Consider the following 23,503-nt stretch of genomic DNA (forward strand, 5'->3'; position numbering starts at 1 on the left):
AACTTATGAAACAGATAAGTCATTGTGCCTGTTTTGCAGATGAGGAAACTGAGTCCTTGAGATGTAAGTTATCTGCCCAAGGTGTCACAGGTAGTACACATGCAAAGCTGAGTTTCAGACCCCGCCTGCCTGACTCCCAGAGCCCATGCTTCTAGACTCTGTGGTCTGTTCCTTCTCCGCCTTCGTGGTTGCCATATGGGTCAGGATAGACTAGGTCATTCTGTGTTAATAAGCAATCCCAGTGTCTCAGCGGCGTAGACGATAGTGTCCAGAAGCATGAGGATCTTCCAGGGAATAAGAGAAAGATTGCCTTTTTAACCACAGGTCTCTAGTTAAATGGCTGTCGGGATCAGTTATTCAGTTGTTCTTCCTGTAAGCAGCACTGCTAAGGCTTCTTCTCTTCTGAACATGTTAATGCTTTGACACAACTTCGGATTTCACTGTATCCACCAGGAGAGAGTAGTCAATTGCTATTTCAAGGGCAACGTAATCTGAATAGGGCTAATATTCCAAATCTCATTTTTATTATGGGGGCCAGTCCTCCAGGTTAGAGGCCTTCTCCAAGAACAACAGGAAATAGCATTCTTGATTTCCTAGGATTATACCTACACAGTGATAAAACTCTCTTAATAGTTTCTTAGGAGACTGGGTCACAGGGCCAACACTTGATCTTCTCCACAAAGGACTTAGCTTGAAGCTATTGGTCGCAGCTTTTGAATCTCAACAATACTAAAATTGAATGTAAGATATAAGGCCCCCAAGGAGTTTCTGCAAAGAGCACACTGAGAATATTTTTTCATGGAGAATTCACCTTTGTACGATGCAGTGTTTATTTCTCCAGAACACAAAGGGTGATCAACACCGTGGGGAACTTACTGTTTTAGGTGATGTTTGCAGCAATCAATCCTCAAGTTCCTATAAGTTATTATAGAATATAAAAACATCTGCCGCCTATAGAGGATGCCTGGCTTTCCCACTCTTCCTCTTCATGCTATAATGAAAAAATATATATATATTAAAAAGAGAAATATATATATATATATATATATATATATATATATATATATAAAATGACTGTTTGGGTAGGTGAGTGGAGGAGAGATACAATGCAATGTCTTCAATCCATAAGTTTTCAGTTCCCTGAATTCATTTTCATTTTACATGTCTCCTTGGACTCTACCCATCATGTAACATAGGGCACTGCAAGGAGGTAAGCATCACGGGGAATCTTCTCTTACCTGACCCAGGTACTGTGGGGAAATTGCACACCTGAGTCTCTTACATTGGTGTTCAACATCACTGTGCATTAGCTTGTATTTTTTATAGATGTAGGGCTTGGAGACTCCCCTAGATGGTCAACTTCTCCAGGTCAGGGAGATGACGTGGAATAGCATAGCTTTAAGCATCAAAAGATCTGGGTTCTCCATGAACCAGTCCTGTGGCCCTTGAGCAGAGCACTGAACCCCTGAGAATCAGTTTCCCATCTGTAAAAGTGGTATCATACACCCGTTCACGTTCTGTCACAGTTTCACCGTGAGGATCAAATGAGATAACACTTGTGAGAACAGACAACGTAAATCGCTGTTCCTACAAAAGCTCATGATCACGTACGATGACTTTTCTGGCTGTGCCCAGCAGCAGAAAGAGCCATTCGTGTCTCCCAAGACGTGGGTGTAAAGTTATTCCTAGGAGAGGTCAGAGCCCTCCAAATGGTCTCAGTGTGGATTTTGCTGCAGGGATGACCCTCAAGCTGACTGACTGTTCTGTGCTCAGGTCTGTAGGCAGAGATGAAACCTCTCTCAGTTCAAAAAAATTCCTGAGTGTAAGGGATTTTCCATGCAAGTAGGACTGTTGGTATGAGATGCTGCACAGCCGCCTCGTGTAACGCAGATGGTTGTCATACTTTCCTTGCCCACAGACAACCAGTACTCTTTTTCAGATGAATTGAAATTTTTTTTTGGTTGCTGGTAGGCAACTTATATCGTAGCATATTAGAGTGTCAACAAAATGCCAACCAGACCAAGATCTTTATTGCTTACCTGGACTTCTGGCCCTCAAGACACTCTATTTGCAGGATCCTGGTTGCCCACTGTTAAAGAGAAACTTTTCTTCTGAATCAACTTAGAAATGCCCGTATTTAATTTTAAAATTCCCCAGGAGATTATATTTAAGATGTTTTCAGTCCTGCTTGCCTTAGGGTAACTAGGAATGGACTTTTTTCTTTTTTAGCTGTGTTGGGTCTTGGTGGCTGCACGCGGGCTTTCTCTAGTTGCAGTGAGCGGGGGCTACTCTTTGTTGCGGTGCATGGGCTTCTCATTGCGGTGGCTTCTCTTGTTGCGGAGCATAGGCTCTAGCCATGCGGGCTTCAGTAGTTGTGGCACACAGGCTCAGTAGTTGTGGCTCATGGGCTCTAGAGCGCAGGTTCAGTAGTTGTGGCGCATGGGCTTGGTTGCTCCGCGGCATGTGGGATCTTCCTGGACCAGGGCTCAAACCTGTGTCCCCTGCATTGGCAGGTGGATTCTTAACCCCTGCTCCACCAGGGAAGCCCCCTAGGAATGGACTTTTAAAATATAGGTGCTCTCTCCATCTGCTGCAGGCGAAGGAATCTACTTAGTGGGGAAGGAGCATAGAAGGTGAGGATCTGGGCCAGAGTGATAGGGTTTGCTCCCTTCACAGCCCTGCTTTGGCTTGGACAGGAAACCTGGAGAGAGAGATCTTGTTTTTGGAAGGAGAAGCAGAACACACAACTTACTTTAGGAGATTCCATCTTTGTAAACATTAAGGACTCGGAGGATTGAAATTCCCTGGTTGCAAAGACCCCAAGTGGGAATGAATGACCAAATCCAAATTTTCAGGCTTTTGAACCTGGAGCAGAAGGAGTTTTCATCAGGGTAGATGTTTGGATTTTAAAAACCTGTTCAATTTAATCAACCAAAATTTATTTTGAGGGACTACTGTGTACCAGACAGTACTCTAGGTGTTGGAGAGAAAGCAGTCCTGCTTTCCGCTACTAACCTTCTAGTGGGGGAGACAGACTATGAACAAACAAATACTGACTGTTGTCAGCAATAAGTGCTCTGAAGAAAAGCAAATACAAGAAGACAAAGAATGGTGGAGAGCAGGAAAGTGTCAGCAGCCCTGTGCTCTTGGAGGGGAAGTTTCAAAGGTGCTGTGAGATCATCTAAGAAAAGGCAGTGTTCATAGACTCTCAGACATAGAAAATAAACTTATGATTCCCAAAGGGGAAAGGGTAGGGGTAGGGATAAATTGGGAGTATGGGAGTAATAGATACACACCACTATATATAAAGTAGATAAACAATAAGGATTTACTGTTTAGCATAGGGAACTATATTCAGTATGTTGCAATAACCTGTAATGGAAAGGAATCTGAAGCTGTACACCTGAAACTAACACTATATTGTAATCAACTATAGTTCAATTTAATAAAAAAAAGAGGAAGAAAAGGCAGTGTTTGCTAAAACCCCTTGTGCCTCTTCCCTTGAGGCCTGTCTCACTGATCTCCCCCCTGAACTCGCTCCCCGGTGTTGCTCCCATTCCAGAGGCAGAGTCCCCCTCCCCAGTGTCCATCTGCCCAGGTTTGCATAGATTGGTGCTGCACTAAACAGGGAAGGACTTTCCACTCCCTTCTCACACATGCAACTTCCGACTCACACCTGGCACAAGGAGGGCTTTGACCAGCTTCACTTCAGGATTATTTTAACTGGAAATATACCTCTTTAAGAAGGAACACATTACAGATGGACCAGTTAGGATGCAGGTTATTTTGAGACTTCCTGAACATTATTTCTTGGCTACTTCATTCAAATAAATTGTTTATTGCCCTGTAAGAGGTGCTGGGGATAATGATGACTAAGACTCACTGCCTGCCCTTGAGAAGCCCACAGTCCAGCAGCGAGCAGGCATAGACATTTAAACAGATAAATTGCAGCACCACTGGGTGAGTACAACCTTGTGGTGTGACCAAGATGTTCTGGGAGCCCAGAGGAAGAGCAATGACCTCTGCCTCAAGAGTGCTGAAGATTTCAAACAACTACAATCATTTCTGAAGCCTCATCCATAGATTGATTATTCATCCATTCACACGTATTTTCTAAATAATTTATATCAGGATCCCACACTGCCTGAAGATATTATTTGTTGGCCTATTATTGTTGTTGTTACTGTTGCTTGATAATAGTTCTATTGATATATAATTACATTCCATACAATTCACCCATATCAAGTGTACAATCCAATGGCTTTTAGTATATGCACAGAGTTGTGCAACCATCACCAGTATTAGAACATCTTTATCAACCGCCAAAGCAACCCTGTAACCTGTAGCACTCATACCGCATCCCCCCAAACCTTCCAACCCTCCTTTCTAGTTCTATAGATTTGTTTATTCCAGACATTTCATATAAATGGAATCACACAATATGTGGTCTTTTGTGACTGTCTTCTTTCACTTAGAAAAATATTTTCAGGGTTCATCCATGTTGTACCATTTATCAGCAGTTCATTCCTTTTTATTGTCAAACACTATGCCATTGCATGAAATACCACTTTTTATTGATCCATTCATCAGTGGATGGATACTCAGGTGTTTCTACTTTTTGGCCATTATGACTAATGCTACTATGAACATTTGACTGCAAGTGTTTGTGTGAACATGTGTTTTCACTTTTCATGGGTGTATATCTAGGAGTGGAATTGTTGAGCCATATGGTAATTCTTAGTTTAACTTTTTGAGGAACTGCCAAGCTGTTTTCCCTCATGGCTTCACCATTTTACATTCCCATTACCAACGTATGAGGGTTCCAGTTTCTGTACACCTTTGCCAACACTTTCCATTTTCAGTTTTTTTTTTTTTTAATTATAGCCATTCCAAAGGGTGTGAAGTGGTATCTCACTGTGGTTTTGATGTGCAGTTCCTTAGTGATGAATGACGCTGAGCAGGTTTTCATGTGCTTACTCGCCATTTGTATATCTTATTTGGAGAAATGTCTGTTCAGATCATTTGTCCATTTAAAAATTGGGTTATTTGTCTTTTTATTATTGAGTTGTGTTCTTTATGTATTCTAGATGCAAGTCCCTTATCAGGTAAATCATTTGCAAACATTTTCTCCCGTTCTGTGCATGGTCTTTTCATTTTCTTGATAGTGTCCCTTGAAGCACAAAAGTAATTTTTATGGAATTCAATTTATCTGTTTTTTTCTTTGTTTGCTTGTACTTTTGGTATCATATCCAAGGTCCTGATGATTTTTGCCTATTTTCTTTTAAGAGTTTTATCATTTTAACTCTTATATGTAGGTCTTAGATCCATTTTGAGTTTATTTTTGCATATGGTATCGAATAGAGATCTAATTTCATTCTTTTGTATGTTATTCCATTCTGTTAATATCCAATTGCTCCAGCACCATTTGTTGAAAACATTGTTGTTCCCCCACTTAAATTGTTTTGGTGCCCTTGTCAGAAGTCTACTGACAGTAAATGTGAGGGTTTATTTTTGGATTCTCAAGTCTATTTCACTGATCTATATGTCTTTCTTTATGCAATTAGTTGAGTTAGTTGATCAGTTTGAAGAGTACTGCTACCTTAACATTAAGTCTTCCCCATCTCTGAACTTGGAATGTCTTTCCAATTGTTTTGGTCTTCTTGAGTTTCTTTCAACAATATTTTATAGTTTCAAAGCATAAATTTTGTATTTATTTTGTTAAATTTATTCATAAATATTTTATTGCTTTGGATTCTATTATAAATAGATTTTTTAAATTTAAATTTTGGATTGTTCATTGTGACCTGTTGGTTTTAAAACTTAGGAAAATTCATAAATAAAGTCTTATTTCTGACTTCTCTTGAAAAATCAGACCTGGTTTCCCAAATGACAAGAAGTAGCTAGAGTGAGTACTTTGGGTTTTGTCTTTCTTGTATGCCGTATAATTCCAGATTTGCCTGTATCTGGCTACTTTCTTCTACCTGGATCCACTCACTCATTAATGCCTTAATTATTATTATTATTATTATTTTTTGCGGTACGCGGGCCTCTCACCACTGTGGCCTCTCTCCTGCTGCGGAGCACAGGCTCCGGACGTGCAGGCTCAGCGGCCATGGCTCACGGACCCAGCCTCTCCGCGGCATGCAAGATCCTCCCGGACCGGGGCACGAAGCCGCGTCCCCTGCGTCGGCAGGCGGACTCCCAACCACTGTGCAACCAGGGAAGCCCAATGCCTTAATTATTAAGCATTGAGTTTTTGACCTTTATGATTATTCTTTTGGAATACCTAAGTTAGATGAGATTCAGTTTGAAAAAAAGGATTAATATGATCTAAATCCTTAATATAATTATTTTTATACACACATCCTATCTTTTCTTAAAAGTTATTCAAGCCCTATTTTACTCATTCATCTCAGGAACATTGGTGAGCTAGGCTCAACACTGAGGATACAAACAGACACTATTCCTATCCTAAAAGAGATACACACACATTGACCAATAAAAGCCATATGGACAATTACTGTTTTATGAAAGGTCTTCTGGACATCCATACAGTGTGTGGAGGAGGGTCCAGAGAAGGTAGTGGTCAAGACTGAAGGTAAGAAAGGAGGAAAAGAGGAGAGGTTTCATGTAAGTGACTTTTGAATGATAATAGCTGGAGACCTTGTCCATTAAACTAAGAAAGTAGGATCTCTTCCTGAAGACTGATGTTTTCTCCAAAGTGTTAATTCTTGGACTAGCTATAGCAGAACCCATGAATGCTTATTAAAATGCAATCTCCTGGACCGACTGAAGCAGAATCTGTCAGAACCCTAGGAATCTGTTTTTTTAAATCTACCATTGAAGTTTCTCTGTTGACTCTGAAGTTCTCTGAAGTTTGAGAAGCTCTGCTTTAAGAAGGTGGGGGGGTCTGAAGGGTTTTAAGTGGGAATGAGATGTGATAGGATGGAGTGATATCCTGCTAGACTTGCATTTCAGTAAGGTGCTGGCTGTACTGGGAAAGGCAGATTCAGAGGGTAGGACACTCCTTCGGGGGATTGTGCTCTAAATTCAAAACCAGGGTGAAGCTCAGGTAGAGTAAAGAATGCACTGGGTAATCCCTGAAATCTCTAACACTTGTGTACCTGGACCATCCAGGCTCAGAGTCATTCACTCGTATTTCTGTTTGAATTTGCAGAGGTCCCCTTTTCCTGGGGCAGTTGAGGTCAAAGTCTTTGAGGAGTAGGGTTGGGGGCTGAAGGGCTGAACGAAGGGACTGATCTCTTATGTTCTGCCGGCCAAATGGATATAGTAGTTGAATTAAGTGCATTGAATGGATGTGAATCCACTCTATTGCAGTTGAGAGACAGAGTGTGCCTAAACTAGGGTGGTACAATTTGGGGCAGAGTGTGGAGCTGAGGGGAGAAGAGAGGGCAGATGTGAGAGATGATTGAATTGATGGAACTTGGCCCCTGGTTGGATGAGGGGTTTGAAAGAAAGGGAAGAGGTGCGTTTTCTGGTTTGTATAAAGAGGTAGATGGTGATACCATTGGTTGAGATCAGAAATGAAAGTAGAGGAATAATTTGGAGTTGTTGACTTTGAGATGCAAGTGGAATATTCCTGTGATTATACAGATCTGGAACCTGGGAGAGAGCTTGGGTTGAAAATCTGTGTGCCGTCAACATCCAGGCAATAAGTGAAGGCAAAGGAGTATACATGGTAGGGATTGATTTTATTGGATTGGAGTAAAACTCGGGAACCAGAATTTCTAAGCTTCCCTGGCGTTTTAATATGCAGTCAGAGTTAAGAACCAATGGTATAGAGTGACGGGAGAAGGGACATTGTTTAAAGAAAAGACAGGGCGGGAAAAGGAAGCAGCAAAGGAGGCAGAGAAGGAAGAGTCAGAGGATAAAGATGGGGAACCAGAGAATACTCTCAAGAAAACCAAGGAGAGACGCTCCAAGGAAAGAGAAGGAGGTGGCTAGAGGTCAGCAATGGCAGTTGCTCTGGGTAGGTGAATTGGAGACCAGAACAGGTCACAGTGGACGAGGAGATCATTGGTTTGCTCAGGGAGTTTCAGTAGAGTCTTGAGACCAGAAACTACTGTAGTGGGTTGAAGCATGAATGGAAAGTAAAGAAGTGGAGACAATGTCTCAAGGTTATGAAGAGAATGAGCTCTCCCCATTCCCCCCAACATTTTTTTCTAAATGGGAAAGACTAGATGTTATTTAGAGGTGACAGAAAAATCCTGCAGTGTCTTCAGACCACATTGGTGGCCTCTACCATTGTTGAACATTTATTGCATGAAGGTCAGACCCTTGTCTTATCGTATTTGATATACTGTTCTTCAGTGTTCTGGTTGTTTCAAAGTGTCATTCCTTCCCATCTTATTAAGTGCAGGGCCAATGCCTTTAACCTTCTTTTGAACAATATTTCTCCATTCTCCTAGCACAGGGACAGGCACATTCTAAGGAAGGGAATATGCCATTGAAAAAAAGGGATTTAACCCTACTTAGTAATTTATAAATTGTGATCCCAAGAGGTTAAGTGGTAGGCCTTATTTAATTTTTAAACTCTAAAATAATACCATCTACTTATTTTCAAACATAAGCAATACAAAAATGTAAAGTAAAAGGCTGCCTCTGTCCCATTCCCAGAGGTAACCACTGTTAACCGTGTCTTATGTATCCTGCAGACATTTTTTTCTGAGGATATAAGAATATATATCCTTTTTCTTTAGGTCTTTTGAAGTCATCCTTCTGTAAGAGTCAGGTGAAAATTTCCCATAAGTTAGCTCTCATTCCTTTTCTCTGAAAACTTCAGTAATTTCTTCTCTGGAATGCGAAACCCAAGATACGCAGGCCATGAATAGGCTGTTCATCTCTCCCTGGAAGCAAGCGGCTGAAGCTCAGACAGTACAAAATATTGTGAGTGCCTTGGGGCACGAAGGGAGCGCGTGAGCCGGGAGCTAGGTGAGCCGTCTGTCGGGTGCTGAATGGGAAGGTTGTCTGAGTGTCGCCACGTTCTCGCCGCTCCTGGGTGCCTCTAATAAAGCTCTTCAGTGTCCTCTTCTCATCACAGGGTCAGGAACTAGGGAGTGTCTTCTGCCTCATGTGCCACCTCCTGCAGGCCCCTGGAGAGCTTGGATTCATGCCTGCTCTTACCGTGGGGCCCCCAGGCTCGTTACCTTCTTACACACCTGGGAAGACCAAAGGAAGAGTCAGTGGGAGCAGCTGGATGACTCTTTTGTTTTTGCTTTTCCTGTTCCGCAAGGCTCACACAAAGGTTCCCAGAAATGGGCTGTGGCCTCCAGAATAAGCCCTGATTCAGTCGCACTGAATACATGAAACCGAGCCAGGCACTTCCCTTTAATAGGCCTTAATTTCTTCATCTATTTAATGGAATTAACAATGACTAACCTCATAGAAAGAAAAGATAAATCATCTCTTTCATGGTTGGCCTATCCTCACGGGGCTGGGTGTCTTAAGAACAGAGAGCACGTCTTATGCAGATCTACATTTAATAAATGAATAAATAAGTGAATTTAATAAATGAATGGGTTTCTTAAGAACAGAGAGCATGTCTTATGCAGATCTACATTTAATAAATGAATGGGAGGTACTATCATCTCTAGTTTATACTGAAATCAACAAACTGAACTCCTCATCCCTCGGGCCTGGACACTTTCCGCTTGGGCAGTCATCAGGTACCTGAATGAAGATGCAGACAGATTCTTTTCATGCACTGCCCTCTCCCTGCTTCCACACAGCGATGGTTTCGGAGTGGAATGGACTGAATGAGTCAAAGGGAAGACCAGCTGCATCTGGGCTTCAGGGTCATTGTGGAAAAAATCAGGCATTGCTTTTCTCCCTTCACGTTGCCCAGAGTGGCTTCTTCCTCATGTGCCCAGGGTCGGCGGGGAATGTGCTTATTGTCACGATCACCTCAGGCTAGGATTCACGTTTATCACAGGGAGGTTGGCAGAAGGTGTGCCATTGATGACAGACAAGCGTGTGAAGCAAAACAGGTTTCGAGGAAGGGGAGGGGATCGGAAGCAATGCCTGGGGCTGCCTTAGAAGGACGGGCATGAGGTGGTTATCGCCATGAAGCGTGATTAAGAACAAAACCTTGGAAGATTCCCCTCCTCCCTGACTTGCTCTCCCCCTCTCTACGAGAAACCCCTCTCCGCACTGTTAACCAGAATCCCACCATGGGTGCTTCACTTCACTGGGCTGAGGACGGCACCATTTGACACCCTCCCTCATGTGGCCGTTGAGCTTCATCAGCCTTGGAGCATTTCTGTCCCAGCTGACATTTTTTTGCCTCTTTCTCCGCATCCTGTTCAGATCCGCAGCCTACTCTCCTCCCAGTTGGAGTCCCCACCATCAACTTGATCGCTCAGGGCGCTCCCCACGACCACACCCCCCAGCCCTGGAACACCTGGGGAGTTGGGCCCATTCTCCCCACCTTCCTCTTGAGTCTCTTTCTGAGTCCTCAGTTCTGTCCTCCTCACTCATCCCCCAGGATGGGGAGAACGGTCAGACCTCCACCTCTCTCTGCTCATTTTAAAGCTCATGTTGGAGCTGAATAGAAGCTTTCTCCACTCTTTCATCCAGTATTTGTTGGATGCAAACTCTATAGCATTCGCTGTGGCCCAGGCGTTGTCCCGGGTGTTGGAAATACCATGGCGATCATGGTCCTTACTCTTACGGCGCTTATGGCCAAGGGAATGAAGACAGGTAATAAACAAGCAAATTGACAAGTAAACCTGATAGTGGCATGAAATGACAAATGAGGGACTGTGATGAAGGGTGACAGGAGGGGGCCTCTGAGGCAGTGACATTTGAATTAAAACCTGAAGGACAAAAAGGAGTTAGTCCTGCAGTGCAGTGGGGGAAGAGCTAGGCAGAGCTGGCAATGGAACAGCAAGTGCAAAGGCCTTGTATTTGGAAAGTGTTGGGTGTATTTGAGGAATAGAAGGAAAGCCAATGTGGCAGCAAAGTGCACAGGGGCAGAGTGACACAGATGGAGTTGGAGGGGTAAACAGGGGTCAGAAAACACAGCGTTTAAGTGTTTATGGCAACAAGTTTGTTCTGATAATAAATGCCAGAGGTTTTAAGCAATGGCGGGACATGGCCTGATATTCATTTTTTTTTTTTCTTTTGATGTACGCGGGCCTCTCACCGCCGCGGCCCCTCCCGTTGCGGAGCAACAGGCTCCGGACGCTCAGGCTCAGCGGCCATGGCTCACGGGCGCAGGCACTCCGCGACATGTGGAATCCTTCCAGACTGGGGCACGAACCCGCGCCCCCTGCATCGGCAGGCAGACTCTCAACCACTGCGCCACCAGGGAAGCCCTGATATTCATTTTTTAAAAATCACTCTGCCTGAGTGTGAAAACTGGAGGTGCTTCATCACATTTTCAAAAACTGTACCTGGATAGGCTGTATCACCTGGTCTTAAATTGAAAAGTTACAGCTGAAGGGAAAGATGACACCCACCTCTGCACCAACAAGGCTTCCTGGGGGTATTGGAGGATAGTCTAGACCTGTTCCCCGACCTGTGTGGGGAGCCCATTCTTTCCAGGTTGAGGGATGCAGGAAATAGGGGAGCAGGTGCTAAGTTCTGGAATGGAAGGAGACACGGAAAGGCAGGAAAAGCCAGAGCAGCCAGTGAGGATAGGAAAACTTTCTTTTCAGTCCACTCTCAACATGGAGCTTGGACCCTTGCAATCTCCTTGCATGACAGTTTTTTGTTTTTTGTTTTTTGTTTTTTGTGGTCCGCGGGCCTCTCACTATTGTGGCCTCTCCCGTTGCGGAGCACAGGCTCCGGACACGCAGGCTTAGCAGCCATGGCTCACGGGCCCAGCCTCTACGTGGCATGTGGGATCCTCCTGGACCGGGGCACGAACCCGTGTCCCCTGCATCGGCAGTCGGACTCCCAACCACTGTGCCACCAGGGAAGCCCTCATGACAGTTTTGAGATGGGCTTAATACCGTGCTACATCTAGCTTTCCTTTCCTATTACGTCTAATGGTTTATTGAACAGAAATCTCTAGACATCGCTTACTTCCTTGAGGTACTCAAGCCTTGGGATGTTAAATGTGATTGGGACAGAATAAAATATTAAAAAAATTTTTTCTCAATACTAGATCCCACAGGAGGGATGTGATGAACAGGAATCTGGCTGAGAATGGCCAGGTAATTGTCCTGGCCAGCACGCTCTACCCTGCACGAGGCTCTAGGCAACACTTGGTGCACTGACCTCCTCTTAGGATGTGAAATCTGTAGAATTCGCTGAGAAATACTGCAAGAAGTATCTGGGGAGGCACCCCCAGCTCCTGCCATCTTTCCACAAACAGAGGGAGGCTGCAAGGCTTCCAGAGGAAAGCTAAACAGGAAGCAGATCTTTTCCAAGGAGCCTACAGATCACTTTCAATCAGACCACTTGGCTCTCATAACATTTCCAAGCTCATTCTCAGAGAAACACTCTCCCTCGTCAACTGAGGCCCTGCTAAGAGGATTACTCCCACTGCCTCACCTGGCAAAGCTACACAGAAGACTACTAAGTCCCTACACTTAATGCCTCTGCATGATTCAAGAATCCAATTTTCAACTATCAGCTTGTAATTTCCTGGATACCCCACCAGTGTCTTTCAGTCAGTGGGTCCTAAACCAACTCATCTTCCCCTCTCCTGGCTTTCCTTTTTCTGTTAATGGAATCACTGTTCCCTCTGTTACCCTGGCTGGAAACATCTGAGTCATTCTTGACTCATCCTTCTCTCTTATTCTCTAGATCAAATCAACTGCCGAATGGTGTAGTCTCTATTTCTATGATGTGACTTGAATCTGTCCCCTCCTTCCTACTGCCACCATCCCTCCTCAGTGTGAGCTGTCATTACTTCCCTCTCGACAGGAGCATCCTCACTTTTTCTTCGCCGAGAACCCACCTTCATACTGCTACTGACATTAAAGCTCCTCAAACACAGACGATCCCATCACTGTCTTTCCAGCAGCCTGATGGCTCCCGCTGCTGCCACATTAAATATAAACCATCTTTTAGCTTTATAAGTTTCAATGCCTTTTCCAATACTCCATGTTCAAGCTAAATGTACTCATTCCTGGTGTAGGACATGACTTTTTTTTCCCTTGAACCCTCTGAATAAATAAATGATCTTGCAAAAAAAAATAAGACCTTCCTATATTACTGTCCTGTATTATCTGCACTTATATGTTATTTTATCTCCCTAGAAGATTTGATATTCCTGTATTACCTTTAGTTTTGCTTCCTCTGATCTCTGAGCGCATGAATGTATCAGGCACTGCTCTTAGAACACGTGTAGGAAATAATTTTACTCTCACAACAATTCTGATTGTATCCCCACGTTACTGTGACAAACCTGAGATGCAGAGAAGTTGAGTAACTTGCTGGGGTTCCATAACTAACAACTGGTAGAGCCAGGATACAGATTCACATGGTCTGGCCCCAGAGCCCAAGCTCTTAACCTCTGAGCTCACGTTGGTCAGGGATGACAGCTGTATTCCTGATATCATATTTTGGATTCAGCTGACGTGTTATAACTGAACTGCGGTTGAAGGCCTGTGTCCATTAATGGTCAGAAATATCAATGGTAGGCTGAGTGTGCAAATGTAATTTGATATCAGGGGCTGATTTACGGTGTTTCCCAGGAAATCACTCTGAAGCTAAGAGCTATCTTTGTGCTATTTTTTCCTACTTGTTCTTTTTTTTCTTTTCTTATTCCAGTACATGGGCTGTATTGAGGTGCTGCAATCAATGAGGTCACTGGATTTTGGAATGAGAACCCAAGTTACAAGGTAAGAGAACAAAACTGGGACAGACTTTGAGGACTATAGTCTAAAGTCACAAGAGTTTCTCCCCACAGGAATTTCATGCAAGGTTTCAAAGGCATCGTGGGTTTTTATACATAAGGCTGGAAGGTACACCAAAGCCCAGTGGCCTTCGATGAGTAGCTTTGCCTCATCACGTGAAAGCTTTCTCAGTTGTGTGGCAGAGCATCTGCATTTCATTTGAGAACTGACAAGATGATGTAGTCAGAGAGATAGCTGGTTTCCCAGATACTAAATGTATTTAAAATAATGTCTAGAAATAGGACATTACAGAATCTCAGACCTGTCGAAGAAGTAGCCGAAAATAAGAACAGGGAAAAACTTTCCACATCAGCAAGCCCAAGCTCTCCCCATTTATGGCATCCCTGACACAAGAAACTCTTACTCCTTGTCTGGGTCTCCCTCCTGCATGTAAGGTGAGCTGGATGAAAGAGTTGAACCCGGGGACCCTTACCCAGGGTGGCCCCCGGCAGCTTAGGGAAAGAACCAGAATCATTATTACACAGAGCACAAGTCAGAAGCAGAAACACAAGGCATGGTTCTTTAAGGCCAGGTTCAAAGCAAGGATGGAAAGGGGAATAAATGAGTGCTGAGACTGGTAACTGGGAAAATTGTGAGGTGAGAGGACTGGATTTATAGGAGTGATTCAGGATGAAGACTTGGGCATCTGCGGTGTGTGGTGCCGGTATGTGTCTCAGGGGCAAGCTGCAGTGCCTGTCTGCATCCATGGTCTCAGGCCACCGTTTCCACAGGTGAATGTTCTCATTATGAAGAGAGGATAGCTTTTCCTAATGCTCATCTTATGGAAGTCCGAGGCCTTGAAAAATTGTCCTCTTGACCAAAAGGTTTGGGGAAAGGAATCATACGCTCTTTAGGAGAGTCACAGTTTACAATGATGTACGGTATTAAAGACCCTGAGAAGTCCTGTGCTATAGTTGAAAAAGCACTAACTTCATCTTGAGATTTTCTAAATTTGTTTGGCCCCAGAATTCTTTTTTTTATGTAACATAAATGAACATTCCACGCATCTCTGGGGTTCCATGAAATGATCTTTCAGAAATGCTATTGTGGACTCTTTTGTTTACAATGCATTCAAATCTGTCTTTCCAAATTTCTCACCAATCCTTGGTATTCCCTCAGGAGTTAAACAGATGAAATCTAATTCTATTTTTCTTTTTTTTTTTTCTGTATTCTTGGTGCCTATTTCAGTCCTTGGCACCCGGAAGGGGCTCAATGGATATTTATGGAGTAAATGCATGACTCCACCTGACTGCTTTCCAGGGTTTGGAAATGGCTACATCTTCCCTCCCTTTTAAGCCTTCTCTTTCACATTCTCAGGCCCTTCAACTATCCTTTAAGCGAGAGGGTTTCTAGATTACTTCCTACTCCCTTAGCCCTAATTTGGACACATTTCAGGTTTTATTTCATTCTGATGATGCTTAATCTGGAGAAAGCCCTTCCTGCAATCCTAAGCTGGTTACAGGTGGGAGGAAGAGGATCGCTACCCCAGGTGACTGGAGTGGGGATACAGGAGAAAGGAATGCCACTGTCCATACTTGAGGATGACTGATTTTCTGTTCAGTCCCTCATCCATTCATTTTGACTTGTTCTCTTTCACTTGAGTATTTATGGAGTGCTCATTAAGTGCCTGAAACTCTTCAAGAATAAAGGATGCAGATGCCTCTGACCTCAGAGAACTTACATTCTACCTGGGGAAACAGACTATGGCAAGGAAACAAATAAAGAGACAATATACTTTCAGGTAGTAATAAGTGCCATTACTATAATGATGAAGCAGGGTAAGAGGATAGAGATGTAGTAGGTGGGCTTTTAAATTTTATTTTATTATCTAGTTATAAATATACTGTATATTTACTTAGAACATTTAGAAAATACAGATAAATATGAAAAAGGAAATCACTCATAATCTCACCTGGAAATAATGTCTACTAACATTTTGTGCTTTGGAATAACCTTCTGATCTTCTCTTCCTTACATGTGCTTACAGTGATTTTTGTAGAAAATCTGAAAAATATTTGCTACTGTTTCTCCCATGTTGGCCATTTTCCTGTTGCTAAATATTCAGAAGAATTTTTAATTGTGGTAAAATACGTATAACAGAAACTTTACCATTTTAACCCTTTTTAAGTGTCCAATTCAGTGGCATTAAGTGCGTTTCATCTTGTTGTGCAAACACCACCACCATCCCTCTCCAGAACTTTTTCATCTTTTCAAACTGAAACTTTGTATATTAAATAATAACTTCTTATTCCCTTCTCCCCCAGCCCCTGGCAACCACCATTCCACTTTCTGTCTCTATGAATATGACTACTGTAGGTACCTCATATAAGTAGGGTTATATAGTGTTTGTTTTTTGTGTGACTAATTTATTTCATTTAGCATAATGTCTTCAAGGTTTATCACTAGGTCAAACAATATAAATATTTTGAAGGCTTTAGATCTGTATTGCTTGATTGTTCTGCAGAAGAACCATATACTAGTTGATATCCTCCCTCCCATCCATGTATCTATTTTTTGTTACTATCTGTTTTTATTTTTTATTTTATTTTTTTAATTTCTATTTTATATTGGAGTATAGTTGATTTACAATGTTGTGTTAGTTTCAGGTGTACAGCAAAGTGATTTAGTTATACATATACCTGTATCTATTCTTTTTCAGATTCTTTTCCCATATAGCTTATTACAGAGTATTGAGTAGAGTTCCCTGTGCTATACGGTAGGTCCTTGTTGATTATTTATTTTTTATATAGTAGTGTGTATATGTTAATCCTAACTTCCTGATTTCTATTTTTAAAACATCTTTATGAATTTGTCAGTCTGTATTTTCCTACTGTTTAGTAAATGGTAAAAGACTATTCCTTTCTCTGCCATGAAGATTCGGTTCATGACTAATGTACAGATCTAAGGGAAGGTGTCTGGCATAGTACCTGGATACTATTCCTTGTAGATGTGTCTGTATGAGATTCAGGCATGGCAAATTGTGCTCTGGGCAGATTTGTGGAAGCCTGAGGTGGCTCACTTTCCATAAACTTCTAATTCCCACCCTACTTCGCAAACATTTACTCTTCTTCCTTCTCTTAATTTTTCCTTCTTTATCTCCTCCTTTCTTTTCTCAACTTACCGTATATATTCACATTCAGCCACTATTCAAGTTGCTCTATTCCCAATTGCCTAAGATATTATTAATATATAACTGTTGATTCAGGTTTCAAATAGTTTACAATTTGAATTTCACATATTCACAAAGTTTCATTTAACTCATAATCCTACTTAACCCAAGAAAAAAATTCAATGGACCAGTTAGAATTCTATAAGAAAGATCTTTATTTTGTGTGACCACAGGTATCTCCTGACATTTACCATCAAGCAGAAGATTAATCAGGTGTGACTGCTGATAAACTAATGTAGCTAATTGCCACTACGCATACAAACAGGTGTATTCAGGCTGATGTCCTACCTATGTTAATTGATCTTACCATGTCTCTACTAGTTAGTACATTGTTCCAGTTAATAGACAGACGGCAACATGAAATTCCTGATAATAAAGGAGGAGCCATGGTTAAGATACAGCAGTTCGGTCAGTGTTTGAAACAGAGGACAAAGATGGAGTCAAATTCTTCTCATTATGAGGAACCTTTCTGCCAATTGTTTGAGGGCTGAATCCATAGGACCTCTAGAGCACAGAGAATACTCAGAGCAGAGAAAAAGAAAAGGACAAGGAGGTCACGTACTTTGTCGGCAGTTCCCTGGATTACATCCTTTCCAAAGCTCTCATCACACTTCTTTGACTCCAGATTTATCCACTAATTCTCACCCAGGCATTTATCCACTTGACTGATTTAGGACCACATCTTCATTTTTAGTAATCTAGTGTTCATGCAAAAGGGCAAAGGAGGAGGTTTTTCCTGATAGAAAAGAGAAACAAGATGATTAGGAAGACAAAGGCTCACAGTGATGGTTGTCTTCAGAATGTCTGGAAAACAATATCAAAAGGAAATAGGAGAAGGGGAAAATGAAAATCATACTAAGGATGACATAGTCATTCCTCTCTCCTATAAAAATGTTCTCAACATGATTTTTATTTTTTAATTTTTTGGGGAGAGTGGGAACTCAAAACTTTTACTAAGATTATCTCTATTAGAAACTCTCATTCTACTAATGAGGAGATGAAATTTAGATTTAGTAACTTGCCCAAAGTCACACAGCTAATAGACGTGAAGATGGAATTTCAGGTTAAGGCTCCAGGATTAGGAAATTTTGCTCTTTGGCACTGTTTTAATATGTCATGATGGTTAAATGATACTTTTCCCTTTAATTTATTATTGTAGAGAACTGCATTAATAAGTTTTATAATGTGAACAATCATTGAATTCCTGCTGTAAACCCTTCTTAATTATCATGTCATCATAGGTAGCAGTTACATACAACTTGTTAAAATTTTATTTCAAATGTTTGCATCCTTATTTTAAGTGGGTTTTCTTTTTTGAACTATACTTACGAAATTTTGGTTTCAGGAATATGTTAGCCTCATAAGAATGATTGCAGAACCTTTCTATATTTTCTGTGCTCTGCCACAATTTAAACAATGTTGGAATTATCTGCTACTATAAAAGTCTTTGGAACTAGCCCAAACAACTCTCTGAGCTTGTTAGATTTTTACCTCCATTGTCAGATCTTCTTTTTTATTAGTCTTTTCAATTTTCTTTTATCCTTGGTAAGATAATTTTGGGGTGATTTTACCCCCAAAGTTGGGCATTTTATCTTGATTTTTCAAATTTGTCGCATAATGTTAGCCATAGTTTTCTCATCTAATTTTCACATAGCCTCTGTATATGTGATTATGCTCTCTTCAACATTTCTGATTTGTTTGTGTGATCTTTTAAAATCAGATTTGCCAGAGGTTTGTTTATTTTATTGCTCTTTTGAAAGAACCAGGTTTCGTTTTCATTATTCAAATCTACTTGGTCTTTGATTTTCTAATTCATTTATTTCTTTATCTTCAGTATATCTTTCCTCCTTTTTAAGTTTGTTTTATGCTGTTCTTTCTTTAATTTCTTAAGATTATTCTTTCATAATTTATTTTTATTTTTGTCTTCCAGTTTTATTGAGATATAATTGATATACAGCACTGTATAAGTTTAAGGTGTACAGCATAATGATCTGACTTACATATATCATGAAATGATCACCACAGTAAATTTACTGGGCATTCATCATCTCATATAGATACAAAATTAAAGAAATATAAAAAATGTTTTTCTTATGATGAGAACTCAGGATTTGATCTCTTAACAACTTCCATATATAACACTCAGCAGTGTTAATTATACTTATCATGTTGTACATCACATCCTAGTACTTACTTAGCTTATAACTGGAAGTTTGTACGTTTGACTCCCTTCCTCTAATTCCCCTCCCTCCACCTTCAGCCTCTCCTAGCGACAAATCTGACCTTTTTTTTTCTTTTTACATCTTTATTGGAGTATAATTGCTTTACAAAGGTGTGCTAGTTTCTGCTTTATAACAAAGTGAATCAGTTATACATATACATATGTTCCCATATCTCTTCCCTCTTGCGTCTCCCTCCCTCCCACCCTCCCTATCCCACCCCTCTAGGTGGTCACAAAGCACCGAGCTGATCTCCCTGTGCTATGCGGCTGCTTCCCACTATCTAGCTATTTTACATTTGGTAATGTATATATGTCCATGCCACTCTCTCACTTTGTCTCAGCTCACCCTTCCTTCCACCTCCCCATATCCTCAAGTCCCTTCTCTAGTAGATCTGTGTCTTTATTCCTGTCTTACCCCTAGGTTCTTCATGATATTATTTTTTCTTATATTCCATATATATGTGTTAGCATACGGTATTTGTCTTTCTCTTTCTGACTTACTTCACTCTGTATGACAGACTCTAGGTCCATCCACCTCATTACAAATAGCTCAATTTCGTTTCTTTTTATGGCTGAGTAATATTCCATTGTATGTATGTGCCACAGCTTCTTTATCCATTCATCCAATGATGGACACTTAGGTTGTTTCCATCTCCGGGCTATTGTAAATAGAGCTGCAATGAACATTTTGGTACATGACTCTTTTTGAATTACGGTTTTCTCAGGGTATATGCCCAGTAGTGGGATTGCTGGGTCACATGGTAGTTCTACACAAATCTGACCTTTTTAATGAGTTTGTTTGTTTTTGCCGTGTAATTGACCTACAACATTATGTTAATTTATGGTATACAACATAGTGATTTGATATTTCTATACATTTCAAATTGATCACCATGATAAATCTAATTACCATTCATTGTGATTTTTAAAACAAAGATAAAGAAAACAAAAACCTCATTTGATCTGAAACACACACACACACACACACACACACACACACACACACACACACAAGAAATCATGTCACGAAAACCTAAAGCCCACTCCCTCCCTTGCATAAGCACCCACATCATGCAAAGAAGAAAAGATCTTCCCTTTCCCACTAAGGACGCCTCTTTGTGTCTTGGTGGGAAACTGCCTCTGATACTCAAGGAAGAATAAATTATACGTCAGGGTAAATGCAGTAAGTAGAGCTGGTGGGACAGGGCTTGGTTTTCAACCCTGAAGAACAGAACTTCATAGGAAACGTGGAGGGAACATTTAGTTCATCACCCCAGGACATAATTTACCCCAAGGGCAGGGCACACTGCTGGTGGGAGGAACCTCCAGATCATTGTCTCACTACACTCTCCTCTTCCTGTATTTATTGCCTTACATTTGTAACTCATACATGGTAATAGAATCAGCCAGGCTAAGCGCAAAGCACCCAGCACAGGATCTGTCCATGCCAGGCTCCAGGACAGCTGGGAAGCAGCAGTTCCTGGTGTGTGATTAGCCTCATTCCTGTGATGGCCACCCCTTTGGGGGTGGGGGTCTGTGAAGGAAGTGGGGAGTGGTTAGAGAACGAGTGGTGAGCGCTTCCTTTTGGGGTCCTGGCTTCAGATTCATTTTCTCCAGCTGATCATAAGGGATCTGCCCCCATTCCATTCCATGGGGGAAGAAAACCCTGAGTAGTGTTTTTTGGAACTGCTGCTGTAGACAGTAAGCAGGCTGTTGGGGAGACCGGTAGTAGGTAAAGCAGCAAGGAAGCAGAGATCATAATTCAGAGGATGTTGTAATTGGAGTAGTTTCCTGTTTGGAATGTTACTGCTCCTGAGCCCTGATTCTGCAAATTTAATTCACTGTCTTGAAATTTTGATTCTTTGGCTTCAACAGGACATTAAAGGCAGCTCTTCAGAGGCAAATGCATACTTCTGTGTGTGTGTGTGTGTGTGTGTGTGTGTGTCTTTGGTGTTAGCAACTATTAGATGCAAAACAGATCCAAGATGCAGCTGAACATTTACCTAAAGTCCCATGGATGAGCTTTATAAGAAATGTGAACCTCAGGAGGGAAAGTTTTAAGTGTTCTGTAGAGGTCAAATATCTGCATGCTAGGTGGCTAAGTTAAGATATCAGTTTGTCTGAAAATAGGCTGGCATTTATGTAAATTTCCTGAGGAATGTATGAATGAGATTGATTGGAGCTATGCATGGATGAGTGTATCAGTGTAAAACTTGGAGTAACTGTCCGGCATCTGGTGTGTGGGTTCTGTGTTGACCTGTGAGGAGACCATGCAGTGAAGTGTGGGATTGCAGCTCACATGGCAAGCAAAGTAAAGACACGACAGCGGGCATAAAGGGCCGAGTTTATTAACTTGTCAGGCAAGGGAACATCCCCCAGCGAAGATATTTACTGAGAAGAGTGGCAAGGAAAAAAAAAAAATCAAGAATGTTACAGTTCTAGTTCATAGTGGTCATGCTAAAAATTGAAAACGAGCACTTGCTGAGGCAGAATGTATGTGGTTGGATAAAACAAGTTTGATTGGTCAGGAAGGAATGTAAAGACCCCAAGAAGGGTCTGGGGTCCCAGGGCCAAGGCTTATGACCTTTATCAGCTGGTGAGAACCGTTACAACACATAACAGTCAAATCCTCCTCGGCAGGCATCGGTGTGAGTGGATGTACTTTCTCCCACACACGTGGGGACGTCAGGGAGCCCTCATGGAGGTTTTGTGTGGCGTGTGTCTGAATGTGTGGACAGTCACCACCTCTGCTAGCTTCAAGCTACTCTACTCCCGGTTCCTCATGACCTCGTTAGGACTGAGATCTCGCTTCTCAGGTATCTGAGATGAAATAGCCAATTAAATTCCTTTTAGAAGTCTTCAAAGATACAGTAATTAAAAAAAAATTCCCAAGCTGGGACTTCCCTGGTGGCGCAGTGGTTAAGAATCCGCCTGCCAGTGCAGGGGACAAGGGTTTGAGCCCTGGTCCGGGAAGATCCCACATGCCGCGGAGCAGCTAAGCCCGTGCACCACAACTACTGAGCCTGCGCACCTAGAGCCTGTGCTGCAGAACAAGAGAGGCCACCGCAATGAGAAGCCTGTGCACTGCAACGAAGAGTAGCTCCCACACGCCACAACTAGAGAAGGCCCATGTGCAGCAATGAAGACCCAATGCAGCCAAAAATAAATAAATAAATGAATAAATTTATTAAAAAAAGAAGTTCCCAAGCAGTTGGGAAGGATTCTGATAGCGTGACAGAGTCAAACCTACATAGAGAGGGTGTGAAAGTCAAGGGCACCTTTTCCTTAGAGTCATTAGCACAATGTCTCTCACATGCAGGTGCAGTTACTATTTGAATGAGCACAGGTGAGGCCAAGAAGTGCAGTTACTAAGGCAACCCACAGAATGGAAAAAATATTTTTTTAAGTCATATATCTGATAAGGAATTAATATTCAAATTATGTAAAGAACTCCTGCAACTCAACAACAGGAAACCAAACAACCCTATTAAAACTGGGCAAAGGACTTGAATAGACATTTCTCCAAAGAAGACACACAAATGGACAACAAGCACATGAAAAGATGCTTAACACCAATAATCATTAGGGAAATGCAAATAAAAACCACCACGAGATAGTACTTCACACTCATTAGAATGGCTATTATTAAAAAAGAAACCAAAAACAACAAAAAACTAGAAAATAAATGTTGGCAAGGTTGTGGAGAAATTGGAACTCTTGTGCATTGCTGGTGGTGATGTAAAATGGTGCAGTTGCTGTGGAAAACAATATGGCAGTTCCTAAAAAATTAACAATAGTATTACCATATGATTGAACAATTCCACTTCTGTGTATGTATCTAAAAGAATTGAAAGCATGTATTCAGACAGATGTTTGTACACACATGTTCATAGCGGCATTATTCACAAACTCAAAAGGTGGAAGCAACCCAAGTATCCACTGATCGATGAATGGATAAATAAAACATGGTATATACATACAATGGAATATTAACCTTAAAAAAGAAAGAAATCGTGCCAGTTGTGACAACACAGATGAACCTTGAGGGCATTATGCTAAGTGAAATAAGCCAGACAGAGAAAAATAAATACTACATAATATCACTAATACGTGGAATCTTTTTTGCAAAAGTCCAGCTCATAGCAACAGAGAGTAGAATGGTGGTTGCCAAGGGCTGGAGGGCAGGTGGGGAAATGGAGAGATATTGGTTAAAGGGAACAAACTTTCAGTTATAAGATGATTAAG

At 41.7% G+C, this 23,503-nt stretch overlaps 1 protein-coding gene across 6 annotated transcripts in view; it reads left to right on the forward strand.

Annotated features, from left to right (window-relative positions):
* SHC4 (SHC adaptor protein 4) overlaps positions 1-23,503 on the forward strand; it is a 164,988-nt gene that overhangs the window by 60,673 nt on the left and 80,812 nt on the right. For 3 of the 6 annotated variants that reach the window (XM_049706059.1, XM_033408412.2, XM_049706060.1), the window contains exons 2-3: positions 13,744-13,814; positions 16,528-16,584. In XM_049706059.1, the coding sequence (XP_049562016.1) occupies positions 13,744-13,814; positions 16,528-16,584 (128 nt within the window). The remainder of the gene's footprint in view (positions 1-13,743; positions 13,815-16,527; positions 16,585-23,503) is intronic. The other 3 variants (XM_049706061.1, XM_033408413.1, XM_004281302.3) reach the window with 1 other exon arrangement.

The sequence above is a fragment of the Orcinus orca genome, chromosome 2 (assembly GCF_937001465.1).
Source record: "Orcinus orca chromosome 2, mOrcOrc1.1, whole genome shotgun sequence".
NCBI classification, from domain to species: Eukaryota; Metazoa; Chordata; class Mammalia; order Artiodactyla; family Delphinidae; genus Orcinus; species Orcinus orca.